We start from the raw sequence: 22,943 nt of genomic DNA, 5'->3' as shown, positions 1-22,943 counted from the left end.
AAGGGATACGGAAAGGAGCTGATGTAGAAGGTATAGTGAAAATCAATCTTTAAGGTTGATTCTTACTATACCTTCCGTTTCCATTCCATATTCGTTCCGTATTTTTATTGTATTGACGCTATACTTAAGGTTCCGTTCCATATCAGTTCCATACTTTTGATTGTGCAATCTATATCATTAAGAAAGTTTTATTTTAAAAATTTGTATCTTTGGAAAAAGGTAATAGATTTAATTAACAGGTGAAAGAATAAGTAGATATCAGCAAAATTTTAAAAGAGCTGGTCCAAATGTAAGAACTTGACAACGTTGTTTCCGATACTTTTCAGTCCGTCCGCCAAAAAAATGAACAGAAGGAAAGGATATGGAACAGAAGGGAAACGGAACAGATAGTGTGCATTTTCCTATTCATTTAAATGATATAATATTTTATGTAAACGGAAGGGAGCTGATATGGAAAGTATAGTGAGAATAAGCCTTTAATCATATCCTTTCCTTCCACACATTTTTTTTGCGATAAGGACTGAAGCGTATCGGAAACAGTGTTGTCAAGTTCTTACATTTGTATTAATTAAATCTATTACCTTTTTCAAAAGATACAAAATTTAAAATTAGTAATTTCGTAATGTTATAAATTCTACAATAAAAAGTATGGAGTTGATACGGAACGGAAGCTGACGTATAGCGTGAATACAATCAAAAATACGGAACGGATATGGAATGGAAACGGAAGGTATAGTGAGAGTCAATCTTAACTCATAGAATTTGGTAAAATAAGATATACCACCGAAAGGTGGAACTCATTATACCGGGAGTTTCTCAAAAGTAGCTCACCCCTTTTTTTTATTTTTCAGATAAATAAACGCAATTTAGTACGTTAGTATATGACATATATCAGGATTGATTGACTTATTCAATTGTTTTCGGTTACTTCCTTTTTCACCGGAACTGACTAAATGACCCCTTCGTTATTTTTTTACTTTAGTCCATAGAAAATGACGCTCTGAATAGAATTACATATCATAATAATATGTGAACTTTTAAGATTCTTGCTTAAAATTCGTATAATGTCTTGTCCTGGCCGGTCAAAAGATGCCCAAATCGTGTTTTTAATCATAACTTAATTCTTTCAAATGTAACGAGGGTGGCTTTTTAGTACATTTGGAAAAAACATTTCTTTACGAATAATTTGGTACCACAGTAGAGTTACCACATTGTTGCTAAATCTCAAAAATTGTTTAAAAAACAAACTACCAAATTCACTTCACACACAAAAAAATAGTATTTTAAGTGTTAATCTAGAGTAGCATGGCTTTGTTAAAAGTTAAAACTACTAATTTTTAGTCAAGAAGCCTAAAAGAAATTTTGATCGTCTAATGTTTTTCATGTCTTTTCCTGGCAGCTTAAAAGATGTTCAAATCGTATTTTTAATCATAACTCATTTTTTTCAAGTGGAACGAGGGTGGATGGTATATTTGGAAAAAACATTTTTTACCAATAGTTTGGTATCATATACTTGGTATACTTTTTTTTAAGTGTGTTAAACGTGTCAAAAGTGACATTCTGTTTAGAATGTCATTTTCCATCAAATAAAGTAAAAAAAATTGCGTGAGTACAATTAAAAAATCAAAAGTTGTAGTCATTTCCGTTTGAAAAGGAAGTGACTGAAACTAATTGAATCCGTCAATCAATCCTGATTTTTATGACTATGATCACTATTTTTCTAAAGCCTTTGAATAAGCGTAAGAAATAACCAAAAATTGGTATTTTTTCGACTTTTTTCCATACATATAGTCGTGAAAATTAGCTATTTTCGTCATGTCACAGATTTTGTTAAAACTGCCGTTATTTACTAATGATAAGGCTTGGAATAAGAAAATATAGGCCATTGTAGTGAAGATAGTACATGACAGCGAGATAGAGGAGACGAGACGAGTGAGACGCCCGGTATAGTGCGGATCGTAGCGCGCCGAATTATTAAAAATAGCGGCAAAGAGCGAAGAAAGGGCGCGAAGGGAAGACGGCGGGCGCGCGTTAAGGAAAAGGCCGAAAGAAAAACAAACGCGTCGAACAAATGAAATAATCCTTCGGATAGTGTAGTTTATGATCTATTCCGTTCCTGCAGCCCCATTAAGGGAGGCCCACAAACAGTGCGCGAAGAGCGCCGAAGCTGATTCCAGTTTGCCGCAGTTGAAATAAGCCACCGTTCGCACCAGCACGGCCACTATAACTGTTCCAACCCCCGCGACCACCACCCCCCCGCGCAACGAACACGACACAACAACCCGCGTTATGCAGTCTTCGAGTTGCCTGCCGTGTGTCTAGTGTACCACACTCCATCCTCTGGGCCGCGTCTTGTTTACGAAAGATAAACAGTCTCGTGACGGAGACAAAGAAGAGGGAGCCAGGGCCGCAGGCAGATTTTTTTCCGAGGGAACATGTTGACCATGTCGACGTTGATGATGCCCGCATCGGCGGTACCGGCGGGCATGGCCGCTCCAGGCCTACTGCCGGTACCAAAGCTGGACGCGATCAGGCTGAACCACACTCCGCCGAACACCAGCATAGCCGCAACTGCACCAACGACACCAAACGCCGCAAAATCAGGTAGTTTTTTGTTTTTTTTCGTGTTCGTGCAGTTTGCGGCGCGAAAAGATTTTTTTAGACGCGCCGCCGAACGCAACACGTTAAGTTCTTCGAAACTTTTTCAAGTTGTTCTGTACTTCATTAGGTTTAAAATTTTGAAACAGTATCCTGTTTTAGTTGCGCCTATTCTCTGCGAGCGCGGAATTAAAATTAAAATTTTACTCTCGCGAGGGATGTCACTCAGGTTTAGTGTACCATAACGCTTAATTAAGAAAATTTAATTACTATAACCTCCGGTCCACACTTGCAGGATAGAGGGTTTTATTCTGTCCGCAATGCGGAGAAATTGCTAATAGACTAATATTTTTTTCGTGGAGGAGTGACTATAAAATCCCACCCCAATTGGCATCATGTTTATGTGCCATATAACATTATATTTTATCGTAAAGGTGCCTATAAAGAATATCCAAAAACAAAGGGTTTCGATCCACAATGCATATTGCAGTTTCATAAAATTCACCAAAAAAAATCTAAACCCTAAACAGTATTTTTTTGGCAACGAAAAGAAATTATGACTGTGTTAAAATTTTAATCAAAAAACTTTGCCGTAATTTTTAAATATATACATCCCCTGAGCTTTCAAAAATGATTAATCTCTTTTTAGTACAAAATTAACTTTTAAAACACCATCCCGATTTTTCTACTTAATTGTTTAGATATTTCGTTAACAATGCATCACCTCAGTTTAAAACTCCCATTATAAAGTGATTAATTTAGATCCCCCCACCAAATGATTATCAATTTTTACTTAAAGTAACTGAAGAAAAGAAAAATATATAAAAGAAACGGACTGAAAAATTTATGAGAAGCTTGCAGAAATTCTAAAAATACACGTCAGTTGAGTATTTTACGTTGTTACGTATTTTCTTCCATCACACTATCTTAGAAAATAGTGCTTTTAGTTCTGCTATAGTGTAAACATGTCTCTACAGTTATCGATGTTCTCGAAACGAAAGTGAAAGTCCCCATAAAGGTATTCATTCAACTCTTTGCTTCACTCAAATTATTATAAAAAATATATCAAAAAAAGAAAATGACTTCCATAAACCAATAAATTATGAACCATTTTATTATCCCTTTTTATATCCGAAAATGTTGTATAATATTCTAAAAAACGACCATTAAATTATAATTTATCCGAATTTTACGAGTATATTACTGTTACAGCCTAATAAAGTAATGGAGTTAGTTATTTAAAAATTAAAAATTATTTTAGATACTAATTTTTTTTTTTGCTAAATAATAAGGTTTTATTTTAGTTAGCAACATATATTACAGCAACTCATAGTAAAACAAGCAATTAATGTTGAAACAAGGTAACTTAATTATTGCAGAAAATGAAAAGGATATTTTCTTTGAGATTTTTATGAAAAGGATATTCTTTTTAATTTTAATTAATACAACTCGGAATAGTTTATAAAGTCCTTTCATATTTTTCTAAACTTCGCTAAATTAATATAAAGATAATTTTAAGTGTGAAAAAGCGCCAGCTCAATGCAGCTTCAAAGAGAGAAATAAAATATAAACTTGTTGTTAATTAACTTAAATGGTTATTATTTCTATTTAAATTTGTTTGGAAACAAACATTTAAAAACGTGTCTATCTATCACGATATTGCCTTACGTAGAAGGAAATATCACGAAAATTAAATTCGCGTGTATTTAATATTCCAGATAGTTTTATGTTACAATGTTATTTAATTTAATATATTATTTATGCAAAGTCACGTTAATTATGTGGGAATCACTTTATTTCCATTATGTAATGGAGTTTCGGCATAATTAACATTTTATTATAAGTGGTATCAGGTGTGGCATGGTAAAAAAACGAACTTTCAAGCAACCCTAAAAAGTACAAAGACTACCCTTCCTAAATAAATATACACGTATATTATTCGGTAACGATGAAGAATGCATTTTTAATATTACAGCTGTCTAAAATTTGAGACATTTTTGAAAACAGTTTATGAAAAATACATGGATTTGTCGAAAATGAAATATTACTGAAATGCCGTGAGAGCAAAACCGCTCGAAATGCAATTCCAGGAAAAACTATTTCGACTTCGATGTTTGAAGAAGCGTAACAGATGGTAATATGGTCTGCTTGCAAATTGTTTTTTGTAAAAGATATCTTAATCAAAACAATTGTTATAATACAGTGTAGTTAGTAAGTATTGTATGCCAGTTGCGAAGAAAAGCTAGCTATTTTCTATTCCAGTCACATACGCTTAAAGTTGAAGATGGATTTAAATTTAATACAAACATTAGGAATTCTAAATATTTTGAGAAAGAAATGATCTTCCTTCGATGAAATGCTAAGGGGAGAGTCACCAAAATATCAAAATAATACTTGTCCAAAATTCAAAATTACAAGATGCAAAATGAACTACAACCCAGGCCAATAATAGTTAAAAAAATTGGCACCGGGAGGCACGTGTAGCCTATACTAAAATATGTTGGTAGGCAGTTCTTTTAGTTTCAAAGTAAAGGAATTTTTCCAATTTTTTTTATCTCAAAAACTGCGACTTTGATTGATTTTGATGTTATTTTGTCATTGTCAAATTCGATGTCACATTTTGTTTACAATTGTGTAATTTAAAAAGGCTGGTTATTTTTCTCTAAATTGGAATGATCATCTACAAAAGAATTAGTTGACAACCATCCACCAGAATCCACGCACTGGAGATCCTGATCTTCATGGAGGACTTCTTCTAAAGCCTGAAACGTGATGAGGTCTTTTCCTGCTGCCTCCCCCAGCAGACACGACCTAATGTTTTTTTTTGTCTTTTTGTTTTTTGATTGAATTGATTTGAATTGATTTGAATTTTCTTCAACATGAAGAAGGATATTCAAATCATTAGTTCCCTCCTGTTCACTATTTTTTTCTTCACACTTACATTTTCTTAATTCCGTTCCTTTGTTCAAATCTCTGGATTATTCTTTGGACTGTTGATTATTCGGTAATGTGATTACCAGGAACACTATTTCCAGCAAAATGCCATTTAACCATCGTAACTTTTTCGGAAGTATTGAAAATGAAAATTACTCTATTTGGTACTTTCAAATTCTTGTAAGCAAAATGTGACATCGAATTTGACAATGACAAAATTATATTTTTGCTGATAATTGTAGCTTTTTCTGGGCCGTATTATAAAATTTGAATGAAAATACAACTTTAACGCCTCTGCAAAAAAGTCTAATACAACTTTTGCATAAAATTAAATAATATTTGACATTTTACACCACACGGTATAGTCTGTAGTTTGGTGTTAATAAAGTTACGATGGTGGTTAATTATAGAGACAAAAGTTCGTTTCAGACGTTCCCCTAACTGAATCATTATAAATGGCTGAATGCTTCTTCGAGTAGAAAATGATGGTCCCCGTCAAATATTTGTTGTCGACATCAAAGATAATTAAGATCCTATAGGTTTGTTTATCGACTCTGGCGGTGTTTGATATTAATAAACAATATAACAAGAAGTGTTATCACTTTAGTTGAGTTCCCTAATTATTATTCCCAAACCTCCTTTATCCTTCATTTAATCGCAATTAGGAATGTATGATAAGCGGATAATACCATGTCTATTGTCGTAATACGCCTCAAACAGAATTTAAATTAACCAACTCTAATTCTCTATTCGTCACAATTAAGATGATCTCCATGAGCTTAGGCCTAATTACACCTGTCCACAATATAGGGGAAGGAATATTTAACTCGTTTTTTTTTCGTTTTTTTTTTCATATACCTCGCGAGGAATTAAATAACTTAAACGTTGTGAACTGGGCAAACAAAGCAACAAGCCAAACATTTTACGTTATAAACCATTATATTTAATTATTTTGTATACAAACAAATATCATTAATTTCATAAAAAAAGTGTGAATTTCAGAAGAAATAAAAAAATTTGAAGGACATATTTGAAAAAGTTAATAAATTAAAAATTAATAAATAATTTTATTCTCTTTCACAAAATTTCACATTTCCAAAGCGGTATGCTTTCCTTACTACTTTTCGTCTCGCGCATGTGTGTCACGACCTTGAATTTTTAAAAGTGCGTAATGAAGTTTTACTTCAAAAATAAAAATATATACAATATTTCTTATATTTTAAAAACACCTGTTAGACCAAGATAAAAAAAAGAATTATGAATTTGTGATGGGAATTGAAGTTGACCCCCCGCCCCCCTCCATTTTTTTCGTTCGCTTTTTTGGCAAAACTTCTGACGTCTCCGAGCTATAGATTCATAAACCAAACCGTTTGGCGATAGTAAATTTATTTGGGCAAGTTGCCAACTTGTATGGAATGGGTGTCAATGCGAAATTCTTTCCTTTCCTCATGGATAAACAAGAATTTTTATATTAGTTGTCCCGAAACGGAATATCTGTTTCCCTTCCTTGACTTTTCAATGAGGTAGTAAAAAGGAAAATATAACTTTATTGTAAACCCCAATATAAATATTTTATTCGAGATAAGTGCTACTTTATCGATCTTTTTTCTAACAAAACACTTCAACATAAAGGACTACGTCCTGAAACTTAACTACAAGAAAATAAGATAAGACCAGACACATAATATGGACTTTTAAGGTATTTAAGTGGCTAATTAATAGAGCTATTTAAACATTAATAATTCCATTATTAATATAGAATTCTCATTTCAAAAATATCGTTACCGTGACAATTTTATAAATTTAACAAGTAAAGTCTAATTTATACTTAAAATGTTTGAATATTTATCATAGTAACGATTTTCTTTAAACAAAACAACTATAACAGAATTATTATTTTTTAATAGAAAGCTTTATTGAATCAGAAGGTTTAGCTATATGAACATGATATATCGTTGAAAATCAATTTTATTATCGACACAAAAAGATCATGTTTTTTTCAATTTTACAAGTTTTATTTTTTAAAAAAATTGAAAAATTATGAGATATGAAAGTGGTTTCCAAAAATGTAATAATATACTGGGCGTTCCATTTAAAATAAGACAGATGCTCCCACTTTTCAAATGATGCGGTAACATTCTAACGCGCTGAAGGGTGCCTTTATATAAAATCCAAAGTTTCAAAAAAAGCCTACCATCGGTTTTTCATTCCAGAGTGTCATTTTCTATCAAATAAAGTAAAAATATACCGATGGTGCCATTTAAAAATCAAAAGTTGTAGTCATTTCCGGTGAAACAGGAAGTGACCAAATGCAATTAAATATGTCAATCAGTCCTAATTTATATCATGTACTAACATACCAAATCTCGTTTTTTTATCTGAAAAAATAAAAAATTTATAGGGGGTGAGCCACTTTTGAGACGCACCCGGTATTAATTTTAATTACCCAGGAAGTTTCTTTTTTGCTTCTGGGTAGGTTTTTTGTTAATTCCTTTAGAGTTCGTTCATAAATGTTGACTAAATTTAATTTAGTCGGTGTTTTAAATTAATAATTACGAGATACCTTCATTTAATGTTGGCCCCGGCTATTGTCTTTTATATTAATTTAATAAGACGTCGTGTAATTTGGATTAAAAAGCTAAAAACATCAAACGCCGCCCTTTGTTTAATAAAATTCTCTAAAAATAAGGGCAGCCGGAACAAATTCGTCTAATTAAGCCCCTTTTTTCGCGCCATTGTTTCTCGTCGCGCAAGATTCTCGACCTACTAATATTTATATTAACCAAAGTTAATTGAAATGTTAAGGAAATATGTCTGGCCCAGTGTTTTCCTCTTTACTCTTATCTCGTTTTATACAGGATAGGGAGAGAAATCTTATCTGAGCCCGTCTTTGCCCAAACCGAAGCCCCAAACAGGGTAAGGGACGGTATATCTGCTGAATCTGTAACCGTTATGCCAGCTCAAAGGATTTTTTTCATTCGTTCCTTCTTTCGCTTTAATTTGCTGATAGATAATCAATCCAATTCGCATATTAGGCCTTTAATCCTAATGAACTAAACTGATTTTTCGCTTAAATTTTGAGAACCACGGGATTTCACACGGAACCACTCACCTTGTATATTTTTAAAATAATTTATACAGAACAGAGACACTTACATGAGGAAAAACTTGTTGAGCATTCTAAAAAAGAGGGAAATCTTGAGTACGTACTCATATGTCTCTGAAAATCGCATTTTTTTCTTTTCCTCTTGTAACGATTTTATTCTAAACTGAAATAAATAACTGGAGAAGTATTCAAACAAGTTTTTCAATATGGTATTTCTACAAAAAGTTGAAATTTTACAAATCCCATTATATTTTCAAGTTTCTATATCCAGCCTTTCATTTTCTTAATGACCTTTATCCAAAATTACTTTAATTTAAAATAAATAAAGTTTTTTAGTTACAATTAAACTCAGTAACCATCAATTCGAAGCTGGTCAAAGAATGCATGGAGAAGCTGAACATATTAGGCAACGAAAATAAAGTCGTCCTTCTATAAGCTCACCAAGGGATAGAAGGCAATGAAAAAGCAAACCATCTAGCTAGTAAAGTAGCGAACACTCCACTAACTGGACCAGAACCGTTCTGCATTCCAAGTGGAAACCAACTTAAAGCGGAACTCAAGGACCTGGAAGACACCATCCGCAACCTGGAATGGTCTAAACATTCGTAGAAATTTTTCAGAAGTTACGATCAAAAATAATTTTTAAGATTTTCCTAGATTTAAGTGAGAACAATCTTCGGATTGTCACTGGGTTTTTCACAGGACACTGTCTCCTCAACGAACACCTGAGTAGATTGAAGCTAAGAAATAACGGCTAATGCAGATTCCGTGGGGAAAATGGGGAAACACTAGAACACCTCATCACTAAATGCGCAGAGACGACAACCATTCGTACGATACACTTTGGTACGACTGATATCGGAGATGGAGAACTAGCTTTTGTGAAGCCATTTCAGATACTGGCTTTTTTTTCAAAGCCTTGAAACTGTATGATGAGTTATAACTTGTTATAACTAAAGAAATGGGACACACGATAGACCTGTAAACTCGAGGCGATAAACCCCCCTCCCACACATTGTATAGGGTGAGTCAACGATAGAGTAAAGTCCATTATCTCATTTGTTTCGAGGTTTACAAAAAAATGTTACATACAAAAGTTATAGGGAAGATTAAGATACACATTTTAAAATTATTACAGAGTATATAGGGTGGTTCAAAAAAGTGTGGCGGATATAATAATATATTTAAATTTGTTTATACAAATGTTAAATTGCATTGTGGCAACAAATTGTTAGTGGTACCATTGTTTCTGAAGTTGGAATACCAAAATTTGGTATGAGAATTCTATAGAGATTAAAAAGAAGATATATGTTAAGATATTTTAGTTAAATGCTACAGGGTATTTAAAATATATTTATAAATTTCAACTACTTAAAATTAAAAAATCTAAAATTTTTTAAATGGTACACCCTATATATTTTGATTTTTTCTGATAGATTTTGCAAACCTCTCAACTTTTATTAAGTATGTCATATACCTATTTTTAATAATTTGCGATTTATTCCAATTTTTACCCATATCTTTAATACAATTACGCTATAACATCATAGTTACCATGACAAAAAAAATAATTATTATCAAAATTTCATATGTCTGTTAAGCAAGTTAAGAACAAAAAGTGAATTTTAGTTTAATTTGTATAAATGGTAGAGGTAGAGGTAATAGTTTCAGATTTTCCTAAAAATGGATTAGTCAATGTGACTGATATACACGAACAAGCCAAAGTAAACATATTTTTTTGTTCAGTACTATATATTATATAGTACTTTGTTAAGTACTATAAGAATATAGATGTAGATTATCTAGAAAACATTTTCATATTATATTATATTATAATATTTTCACTGTGTAATGGGACGGTTTTGTGGCAGTAGTAATATTGGCTTTACGAAATGAATTATAAACCAGAATTACTACGAGAAAAAAAAACTACTGTATGTCGGAGAAAATTTCGTCAATAATTAGGTAATCTAGTTAGTATTACCCTAATCTGCGGCTATTCGGCCCGACGGAAAATCTAAATGTCATCTTTCATAATATAGAAATACACCAAGAAATTCACGACTACGATTTTAGTTTATTTGAGTAAAGTTAGTTAATTTTGACTAATAATAACAATTGTAACTAATTATTAAACTACTTGTTAAAAATAAGTAATAAATATGTTTGTTTTGTCACGGCAATTATCATGTTATAGCGTAATTGTATTAAAAATTAGGGTAAAAATAGAAAAAATTGGAATAAATCGCAAACTATTAAAAATAGGTATATGACATACTTAATAAAAGTTGAAGAGCTTTGCAAAATCTATCAGAAAAATGAAAATATATAGGGTGTACCATTTAAAAAATTTGAGATTTTTTAATTTTAAGTAGTTGAAATTCATAAATATATTTTAAACACCCTGTAGCATTTAACTAAAATATCTTAACATATATTTTCTTTTTAATCTCTATAGAACTTTCATTCGCAACCTTCCCTATAACTTTTGTATTCAACATTTTTTTGTAAACCTCGAAACAAATGAGATAATGGACTTTACTCTATCGTTGACTTACCCTGTACATTCCAGTCACAATAATTACGGGAAGAAAGCTCAGAGAAGAATATATATAATATATCTTTGGTTAAATTAAATTTTAAGATAAGCAAACTGTTTCTAGCATAATATTTACCTGTTATGTACATTCTATTTTTTTTATTTTCGTATTCTAAGATTCAATTTGTCAATCTATGTCAACAACACAACTTATAATAATAAAAAATATTCTTTCGTACTATGTCAGATTAAGCCGAAAGTAAAATAGAAATAGTTTCATACTGGAAATAGCTCTTTTTAAATTGTGTTTCGAAAAGAATAAAAACGCTGTCGTGCAGAAAAATGATTTTGTTGAAAAGTAAAATGTGTTGGTTGCTGCTTTTTAAAACTATTATTTTATATTGTTTATTATATATATATATACATATTCTTCTAACGCGATGTAGTTGTTTTCTACCTATACAGTTTGCGGTTATCACAATTACTGCGTCTATATTGATTTACTCAGACATGCAACAACTTTTTCGCTTCAGTCAGGCAAGCCCTGCCTGATTAACCGAAGATAATAGTTTATTCTGGACAAAGCAAACATTTACCGAAGATTACTTGCTTATAAAACACCATTCAAAACAGTTTATATTTATTTAGCTCTAACAAAATGCCCAATGAATGTCCAAACCAGCAAATATGCCACAATGCAGAAATTTTGATCCTAAATCATTGAATAAACTGGAATGCCTAATGTACAAGCATCCCATAATCAAATTAGGCTAACTCGAGAATTATAGCACGGAGCTACAGTTAATTTTAGCGATGGGAACTATCGAATGAATTAGACTATCGAATGGTTACTGAATGAATGATTTCAACTATCGAATGGTTTTATTCGGATAAAATCATTCATTCATTTGTATACTAAAGCATATGTGACAGCCTCGCCGTGCGACTAAATGGTTATCGTTGCGCCACGACTATCGAATGCTTTTGATAAATGAAATTTAGTATTCGTTTGATTTTTGTGTGCATCAGTGCATTATTAGTTCTTCCAAATTTTTATAACTTCGCCTTGTAAATACTATGCTATTTTTGCGTTTATTAAAATATTTAAAATACTAAAATAGTAGTTTTTTTTAATTGACGATTGTGTGCGAAGTGGTCAAAATTTTTCCGACAATTTGTGTGATTTTCCGTAGCCCGATCTTTCAATTATTTAATTTTATATGGTATATTATGGTTAGGTTAGATTGCATTTTTTTAATGGGAAATTTTGAGAAGTAGCAATTTTTAAGAGAGATGAGATGAACTTACAATTAATTTTAAAAATACATATTTGTATTTTAGATATTTGAATAACATGAATTAGTTGAACTTAATAATCATATTTAAGTAATGTGGTTAAGTAAATGGTTATCGAACTCAAATTTTGGGGTGAGAAAATTAAATTGAAAGTTTTTCACGTGCCAATTTAAAAAAAAGTTAACAATGTTTGTATTTTGTTTATGATAATTCTCTTACATGTAGTTTTTTGCGAAGAAATATTTCATTTATTTTTTAAAGTAAATGCCAGCAAAAGTAAATATTATTTTTAAATTGTAATATAAAGTAATAAAAAGTAATATAAATAATTTTGATTTCTAATTTTTTATTTATATTTTCCTTCCATTACACTGCATGCTTAGAAAATTAATAAATGTTTATATTTCATGATTTTAAAATTTGTTGTTAATATAACAAATTAGTTCTGTAACTATTATTATTTAATAAACCAACGTTGCTATTTAGAGACTATATTATTTTTAAATAGGATCTAATATAAATACTTTTGACTTCTATTTGTTGTTTATATTTTGCTACTACTTAAAAAAAATGTTTATATTATTAAATGATTGTAAATTTTGTTGTTAATAGGTATAACAAATTATTACTGTTATTATTATTTACTAAACCAGTCTTGGCTTAAAAACATTAAAAATAATTTTCCCACATCCAAAATAAAAAGTATTATTGCAGTGTAACAACAGAATATTAATAAAAAAATGCAAAACATATAGACATACTATCCCTAACTAACTAATGCTAAAGAATAATATTCTTTGCTAATACCAACTAATACGAATATATGGCAAAAGCGCCCTTCATAATATATTTTCTGTGTAAATACTAGCACCTCAATAAAAAAAATAATGTGTCCTTATCTTTATTTGACTGGCAAAAAATCAAAGATGCCGGCTTCTTTCATAGCTTTGCCACCGAACGCCTGTCGGGTTTCTAGGAAAGAAACCTACGTCGCCGGACGACAACTAAAATCCAGTTTATATTTTATTAAAATCGATCCTGACGAATAAATGAATGGTTTTTGCTGCCGAATTACTAGAATATAATATTTCAAGGCAGATGACGCCTCTATTCGATAATTTTTATTCGAACAGTTTTCGACGAATGTTTTCTTACTAGCTATCGAATTATTCGAATGAATTGCAACTATCGAATGTTTCGATAGTATTCATTCGATAGTTCCCACTACTAGTTAATTTAATACCTTATCCTTATACAAAAGTTTATCACAGACAAAGCTTACTGAATTAAACAAATTTTTATAAAAATAATTTGTTACAAACTGCATTGTTTGAGGTATTATTCAAAAATAAAAGTTATCCAGCAAATTGAGTCAGTATTAATCTAATTAAGCCCATGTTACATCCGGCATTATAAAATAAAACATCATAGAAAAATAAAACGCTAACCTTTTTATTGTGCAACGTCAACAATAGATTACAAAACAGGACCTGCAAAATAATCTATATAAAAGCTTTATTATATAGAAAGCCTGTTGGCCGATGTGATCAAAATCACTTTAGAATTTTCCGTTGCAAAAATTTTACAAAAGAGTTTTTGGAAGGAGAATGGTGCCACGCCACTAAGGTCAAATAGAAACGAAACAAATAATTTTAGCCAGAAAATAATCAGCCATCGTTTATTTGATAATAATTATATTTTCGATCAGCCAAATCCAATGAATAATATAGTATAGTTCGATACATTTCGTCAAATACCTATAAAATGTTTACAGAAGTATAATGAATAACCTATTACATTCTTGAGACCTACCTAGATAGGTGATGTATATATACAGGGTGTCCCAGGCTGAGCGTGTATTCAAGTCGTCATCGTTCTTGAAAAAAAAAATTAGTGGCAAGAGAATTTATTTTAGCGTAAAAGAAAATATTTTGCCTGAAGAAAAACTCTATTAACTCAAGAAAACTGGTTCTCTTGAAAAATTCGAAAATTTCTCTTAAATCTATTTTCATTCGCCCAAGTGCAAGTTACTTTGTTTTAAGATAATAAGAAAAATACGCCAGGAAGTACTTCATTCAAGAAACATGGCCATTTTTCCAATAGCTAAATACTCTTTTGATGAAAAATAATATCGACACGCAAAGACGATGACGAAGGACGGTATATACAATCAGTCAGTATATTTCCAATCAGTCGTACGTCGCATTTCATAGGTCGCACATCATAGTACGCACGGGTTTTGTTGCTTGGAATCACTTCACTTGGAATTTTGCATAATTTGCTTTTTAAACGCATATCGTATAGCAAATTAGTGATCGTTATTAACATGCATTTGTCATTTTTATGGACAAATTTTAGGATATATGGATTATTTAAAGGAGTTTCTGAAAAATGGAAATTACAGCATTTATTTGCTATATTTGAAGGTAAGAGACATTTACCTAATGCACCTGTTTAGATAATGCATGCATGACTACATATAGAGAGAATAAGAATATAGGTATCGATTTTTTATGCAAATAATTACAAAAATTTTAGAATTTCAAGTCGTCGTATTAAAAAATTCAAAATGTGACCAAAGCTTATAATTTTAATAATTTATTTGCTTTACTTTGATTAATCGTGATGTAACATTTTTTGTAATTTGTAGAGTGATGAACCACCCCAAAAAATACCAAGGAGTGAAGAAGCAGAAATAACTACTATCGAGGAAAATAATCACTTTACTTACTACAGACCACGAAAACCTAAATTTATCAGAAAATAATATACCTCGTAATATGCTTGTATATGATGTATAGACTTCTCTTAGATCAAAATAAATTTTAGTTGAGTTAATAGTATTCGCTATTGGTTTAAGAAAAGTGTCTGTTTAATCAAGAAATGTCCCTTTTGAACAAGAATTTTTGCATAAATCAAAGAGACTATTGTTCTTGTAGCAAGAACTTCTTTGCATATTCATTTTGGGTCAAGAGTGAAATACTTTGGACAGATAGATTCTTCTATTCTCTAAAGTAATTTTTTAAAGCTTATGAAAAGATAGTTAATGCTTTGGGTAAAGAAATGTCGTTCTTGGCCCTATTGAAAAGCGCCAATCTTTTGGGTCAAAGTCATATTCATGTCGACGGAGAGATCCTTTTTTTCAGTGCGGGATTCCGCGGTTCTGAATATTTTGTCTACCGGAATCTCAACAAGTTAAAATATTATTGTTTAAGCAATTTGCTCAATGACAAAGATTCATAAAGAATTTCTTAATCAACATTAATTCTGACATTTTCTATTGTTTTGCAGAACATCATCATATATTTGTAGGAGACCTGAGTCCTGAGATCGAAACGCAGACACTCCGCGACGCTTTCGCAGCTTTTGGAGAAATTTCGTAAGTATTTCTCTCCTTTGGGTCTCTTTAGTTTCATTTTAATTGGGTTTGTTCACATTCAAAATTGCGCCGTATAAATATTTTAAAACGGTTATCCAGGAAAAGAGCATGTTTATATAATGCTCATTCCCATTCGAGAAGCTTATTTTCCGTTTCTATAATGTAAAGCTGCAACAAATACGTACATTTGAGCATCTGAGTTGGAAAAATTATTGTACATCTATTTTTCTTTCTTTCTCTCAAAGATTTAAGTTCTATTTTCGAGTTACTAAAGCAAAAATACTTATCATCTTTCTCTAGGATAGCATGTTGGAAATAATAGGAAGAAATTTAAATTTCCTTGAATCGAATGAACAGTTCGTTAATTGGCGGTCAACTGTTTTCTTTCAACGGTTCCGTTTTGTATAGCAGGAGCGTGAAAAATGGCAATTTTCTTTTAGATTTTTATAGGCATGCACGGCAATGGGAAAACGATTATGTACCAGGAAACTTGCCTATGCCAAAGAGAGTTATATCAAATAAATGGCGAATTTGATAAATTTTACAGTAAAATTTATAGAAAAATTTCAGACCGACTTACTTATAGCCGGTGTTACTTATAGTCAGTGATTTTTTTGTACTTGAACGGTGAATATATAAAAGTATGTTGTGACATTAAATGACAATTTGTAAGTCTGGTTAAAATTTTCGAATGGATTCACCAGATAAAAAACTAAAAAGGTCCACTTTTTTTCCCAGTCATAAATATTTGACATTTATTAAAGCGAATCATTTTATTAATGGAAATAACAGTCTGGCACATGCCAAGTGGAGGAAAGTCAGTCTGGCTGAAAATTTGAGGATGCAAAAATTTTACAGATTTTTGAAATCCGTAACACTTATTTTTTCATTCTTGAAATGTAACGTATCATTTGATAACTTCAGTCAAACTCAAATCTGGCTGATTTACGAAATCGAAAATGAGTACCAAAAATCTTCACTGCCTCATGTACTATTATATATGGTTATTAATCTTTATTACCTAATTAATTCTGTAAGCTTCTAATTACCTTTATAAGAAAAAAACTTCATAATTTCTGCATATATGATAGAAAATCATTAGCAAAGTAAAGGTAAATCTCTAAGGAATAATACAACCTTGGTGTACAACAGTTTCAAATTAGGCATTTATTGCGACATGATTAAGTACTCGAAACTTCGCAATGTTCTTTCTGTAAATGACAAAGTCGACTTAGCGTTATTCCTAATTTGAATTTAACACTCTGCCTGGGCTATTACGTGTTTATTACAGCAGAGATGTGTGTTAAGACATTAAAACAAAAGCAAATGATAATAATTTCTTTCGGATTACGTGACCAGCTACAACAATGGCCAGATACGATGTCAATGTCAAAAAAAATTGTGTGTGTGCTTTCCTCAAACATTAAAATCATAAAGTCTATATATTTAATTTATATTAAAAAAAAACATTTATATCTTCGAAATATTTTATACTAAATCCGCTTATTGTTCAATAAATTAATAAAAGAATAATGGAGATAATAAACACGTACGGATTTTTTTTGTTTAATTATTTAGCAGTTGAAAAATAATTTAAAGTTAAATTGTGCGCGGCTTTTATTTTAGCTAAACGTTTTTTAAAAGCGCTGCGCTTTTTTACAAACTTTTAAACTGTAATTTCTCTTTTGAATAAAAAAAATCCTCTAATAACCCCTTTAAACTAAACAAACTAAAACAAACCAAAAGGAGGAAGCATTAAACTGCAATAAATCTAAGTTAATTTTACTGAAATTATTCAAATTATGTTCTGATTCGATAGATTTTGGCAGAAAATGGGTGAATTTATATGTATATTTAGTTTCGAGTCGAGACCAATTGTTGATTTTCAAGCGATCATTCAGAATGCCAGTCCAATTCTAAAGCTAAATGCCTTTGCATATATTAACTTGACAACTTTTGATCACGAGCCCCAAAAGCATTTTGTTTCGAACAACCCGATGCACGGCTTTAAAACTTATTAACAGAAGCTCGCCTTTGAAAGATCTTTTCGTGCCAGTATCTTAAACTAACTATTTCGCAAGGATTGTTTACTATATTTATTAATAAGATGTAAATTTCCTTTGTAATTATGTTTAGTTTAGAAACATTTAATTCAAAATACAGGGTGTCCCACTAAGAATAGCTCTCGGCTGTATCTCGGAAAGTATTAGACGTAGCGGCTGCGGAAAAAAATATTTTTAACTAAAGAGGCTTTGGGAAATTGCTGGAAATTATTTTCAAGTTTGTAGAACGACCGCTAGGAGGCGCAACTGCAACAAAAAATAAGAAAATGAAGTTTTTACACAATTTTGCCTAGATTAGGTGTATTATAAGTAACAGCTTCATAATCTTCAGTAAATTTTGAATATTTTTTGTCAGAGCCATTTTCTCCTATCTACCAAAATAAAGTGGTGGGGGAAGGTTAGATCTGTTTTTATTTGAATATTAATAACTCTGAACTGGATGACCGGAATCCAACAAGCGACGGCTCGTTTAAAAGAGCGTTTCTTACTCTATATTGTACCATATAAACAATAATAATAAGCTTTTGAACGTAGATGCTAGGGGGCGTTGTCTTACAATTTAACAAGCATTGCGCGTTTTTACAAAAAAATTAAATGCAATAGTATATGTAATTTTAACTGACAGTAAAGAGTAGCAAAAGCTTAAAAATTCAACGTAAACCGCATCTTGATATCTTCTTTCAAACCAAAGATATTAGCAAAATTATAATAAATACCAAAAAATAAGCCCTTAATTACCTTATTTTTACAACACGGTATCAGTAGCCCTCTTGATTATGCCCATTCTAACCTAAAAATACGATAGAAACAGTTAGTTTATTTTAAAATCGACGATATACCGAATTTTAAAATCGACGATGTACCAGAATGTGTGAACACCAGATGTCTAATTAAGATATTAATAATAGTGAACAAGAAACGATGATTCAGTGAAGTCATGGTAGACTTTGGAAAAAAGTTGTTTTTGACGTAATAGTATAAACGTCAAATTGTTATTAGATCAACATTTTGATAGTCTTTTATCTTTTGATTGCTTTTTCAAAATGCCAACAACTTCAACTACTTCAAATAATAAAGGCATTTTGAAAAAGCATTTAAAAGATAAAAAACGCTTCTAAGACTGTCAAAATGTTGATCTAATAACAATTTGACGTTTATACTATTACGCGAAAAGCAACTTTTTTCCAGAGCCTACCATGGCTTCACTGAATCATCGTCTCTTGTTCACTATTATTAATATCTCAATTATTAGATATTAATACATCTGGTACTATGGTATTCTGGTATTTCGTTGATTTTAAAATACACTAACTTTTTCCATCATATTTTTTGTTAGAATTGGCCTAATCAAAAGGGCTACTGATACTGTATTGTAAAAATAAGGTAATTAAGGGCTTATTTTTTGGTATTTATTATAATTTTGCTAATATCTTCGGTTTGAAAGAAGACATCAAGATGCGGTTTCCGCTGACTTTTTAAGCTTTTACTACTCTTTACTATCAGCTAAAATAGCACATACTATCGTATTTAAATTTTTTGAAAAAACGCGCTATGTTTGTTAAATTGTAAGAAAGCGCACCCTAGCGTCTACGTTCAAATCCTTATTATTATTATTTTTATGGTATAATATAGAGTAAGAAACGCTCTTTTAAACGAGTCTTCGTTTGTTTGATTCTGATCATCCCGTCTGGAGTTATTAACATTTAAATATAGATAGATCTAACCTTCACCCACCACTTTATTTTAGCAGATAGGGGAAAATGGTTCTAACAAAAAAAATCCAAAATTTACTGAAAATTATGAAGCTATTATTTATAGTACCCATTATCTAGGCAAAATTCTGTAAAAAATCTATTTTCTTATTTTCCATAGCAATTGCGCCACAAAAAAATTAAGAAAACAAGAATCTGTTCGTTCGTTCAAAGGAAAAAATCGAGACGTTTTTTTTTCCGCTTTGAAATAATTAGCACCTATTTTTAATTATAATATCGAAGGTTTTCACTCAAAGGTGAGTCGTTGAGACTTTTAAATAAATTATTTCGCGCCTAACGTTTAAAAATAGGCCCTGTAAATGATCGTTTGGCGGCAATTTCAAAACAAAATTTAATTAGTAAGAGGGAAAGAACGTCCCCATTAAAAATAAAAATTATTTCTAATAAAAGTGACGTGACTCTCGAGGGTAAATTCTTATTTGGCTGCAATTTTATCGGAGAGGTTGGGTGATGAAATATTCACCGCAGTATGAACGTCAACCGTAATAAATAAGGTTATATTTGCATTTACTTGTAGATTGTTACGGCAGAAAAAACATATTTTAAATATATATCGCATATATAACGCGTTAAGTGCAATCAAAACGCACGATATTCGTACGGGTTTACTATGAGGCTCTTGGATGCAGAAGTTATTCTTTGTTTTTAAGCTAAAGTGACTTTTGCCACCACAATTCTTTACTTTTGTTTGGATTTAAAAAAATATGAGGCGTCAAATTGGAAAAACCTTATCCCAAAAACATTATTTCAGGATAATATGCAAAAACTGTTTTAGCAAATGTTTGAAACGTTTGGTCATTGTTTTGTATCTCGTTTTTCTAGAAATAAAGATTAATATCTAATTTAAAAAAAAATATATGAGGCTGTAAATAAATAAAATAAGTGATTTTAGATCTCCGTATCACGCTGTATTTTTTTTTTCAGAGATTGTCGGGTAGTGAGGGATCCTCAAACATTAAAATCAAAAGGATATGGATTCGTTTCGTTTATCAAGAAAGGGGTGAGTTAAAATTTGTGTTGCCATCCAATAATACGTCTTTTTCTATCCTTTTCTCTTTGTGTGCTTTTTAGGAAGCTGAGAGTGCTATAGCTGCAATGAATGGACAGTGGCTCGGTAGCAGAAGCATTAGGACTAACTGGGCCACTCGAAAACCTCCAACTGCCAAAAACGAAGGTAATTTAGATATGTATTTGTTTCCAGGCTCTATTTTTTTACATATAAGTAAAATATATACAGGCCTGAAGAACTAAAAGCACAAATTAACGAACTAAATATAGCACAGCAATAAAGTAAATCTCAAATTGAATGAATTTAGCAAAAAAAAATGTTCAACGACTACCAGTACAGAGATTCTAATATATAACATAACACTAAAAATAGAAGAATATTTGGGACTTGTAAATGGTCGAATAAGCTGAAAATAATGATGATAATATAGATGCATCATTTCCCCTGTATCATCATCATCATCATTTTCAGCTTATTCAACCATTTCCAATTATGGTGTAGCCTCCCTCAGATATTTAGATATTCTCTTTGTAGTTGGGCCTATTGTTGTCCATCGTTGGCTATGCCCAAGTTATCCCTGTTAATTTCCTAATATCATGGTCCCACTTCAGGTTTGGTCTTCTTCTAGGTCTCTTAATTCCCCTTGGGTACCATGCTGTAATGTTTGTGGTCCATCTTGCCAGGTGTCCTGCCCATCGCCACTTGAGGGATTTGATTCTGTGGATGCAGACCTATTACCTGGGACTTTTGTCGTATCCACTCTATTCTTTTAATGTCTTTCTTGGTTATTCTCAGCATATTTCGTTCCATTGAGCGTTGTGCGACCTGCAGTTTCCCCTGTATGTTACTAAAAAATTGCAAATATCCAAGTCCAACATAATTTTCCTGGGAGCTTTGGTTCTATTTTTTTTTCTATTTAATAGAATTCATATATTATGTCTTTTTCGCTGTTGGTAATAAAATTTCATTAAACTAATATTAATATTATATAAACTTTATTGAATCAGAGATATTGCAAAGTTCAATTATTAAATAATGTAACAAAAAAATGGAAGTGCCCCGACGGAATAGTATTGTTTTTTCCATTAATGAAATTGTGAAGTTACGAACGATTTAACTACAGCACCGGATACAAAATGTTTTTAATTAGAGAATCGTGTAGTTCGATTTATTAGTATTTTTTTAATACATTATGAGCAAATTGCTTTAATAACAGTAATGGTGTAATAATGGAGTTTTTATAGATAAAAGAGGAAATTACTGGATATGTAATTGAGACTGATTCTCCATAAAAGACATCGAGAATAAATGGCCACTAGGGTTTGGAATATGTGGAGAAACCCCAAACAAGAACTCGTTGTTATTCCAGCCAAAGTTGTATATTAGCATAGATAGTTTTTTTTCCCGAGGACTGCTAAACCTTTATACCGAATAACAAAACTTACTTTGATTCATTTTTTATAGAAACAGAAAATTCTCCCCCGTCAGGTAAACAACGTGAGAACGTTTTAAATAAAATTTAAGAGGTGGATTTTTCCGCTTTTAGAAATGTAACAGATGAATTGCAACAGATAGCTTAAAGGAAAGTTGGGAAATCTTTGACACGTAAGTGAGAAAACTTTCATTGAAAATTCATGGAGACATCAGGATTTCAGGGGAGGAATACTTTAAAGCTGTATAACTCACAAGTCAATTAATGAAAGTGCTTGACAAGCTTTTAAGCAGAATTTTTTATCGAGTTTGTCTTTAAAGGTCTAAAAAAACGTCAAGCTCCAAAAAGATAAAGATAAATCAAAGGAACGTCAATTAAATTTTTGTATTTTAGTTTACACAAAATAGTACGTAATATAATCTACTATTGTTTTACTGAAGTTACTGGTATTATATATTTAAACTACAATACGCAATTAAGACCACAGAGCTATAGAAGCTAATTTACGGCAAACAATAGTTGATGGATCTCGAAGTCAATTACACAAATCTTTTGTGCGTTATTGACCTTGCAAACATACAATTCGATTTAATAAATACAACATTATTTAAGTTTCAGAAATGTTCTGCGGGTATTTCGCCACTTGCACTCTAAGAAAGTTTACAAAATAAAATAGTTATTTTTTGTAAACACTGCTGCGGTAATCCAACGAAGACCAACTTGTCAGCCGTGGTTTACTAATAAACAAATTTACCTAACGGACAAAAAAATGCTTAACGCTTCGGGAAGTATATCTCTCCCCGGTTGTCGGAAGC

General features: G+C 31.2%; 1 protein-coding gene across 8 annotated transcripts in view; it reads left to right on the top strand.

The window, feature by feature from the left end:
• The first annotated feature begins 2,217 nt into the window (after positions 1 to 2,217).
• Positions 2,218 to 22,943, top strand: part of LOC115876912 (nucleolysin TIA-1) — a 57,772-nt gene continuing 37,046 nt past the window's right edge. For all 8 annotated transcript variants that reach the window (XR_004049225.1, XR_004049222.1, XR_004049223.1 and 5 more), the window contains exons 1-4: positions 2,218 to 2,604; positions 15,765 to 15,852; positions 20,612 to 20,687; positions 20,759 to 20,861. Coding sequence is in view for 3 of the 8 variants with exons in the window: in XM_030892961.1 (XP_030748821.1) it covers positions 2,436 to 2,604; positions 15,765 to 15,852; positions 20,612 to 20,687; positions 20,759 to 20,861 (436 nt within the window). In the remaining 5 variants the exon portion in view is untranslated. The remainder of the gene's footprint in view (positions 2,605 to 15,764; positions 15,853 to 20,611; positions 20,688 to 20,758; positions 20,862 to 22,943) is intronic.

This window comes from Sitophilus oryzae, unplaced genomic scaffold, assembly GCF_002938485.1.
Source record: "Sitophilus oryzae breed Bouriz unplaced genomic scaffold, Soryzae_2.0 scaffold_1440_pilon_pilon, whole genome shotgun sequence".
Lineage (NCBI taxonomy): Eukaryota > Metazoa > Arthropoda > Insecta > Coleoptera > Curculionidae > Sitophilus > Sitophilus oryzae.
Note: the sequence above shows the minus strand (reverse complement) of the source record. Positions and strands in the feature narration are given on the sequence as shown.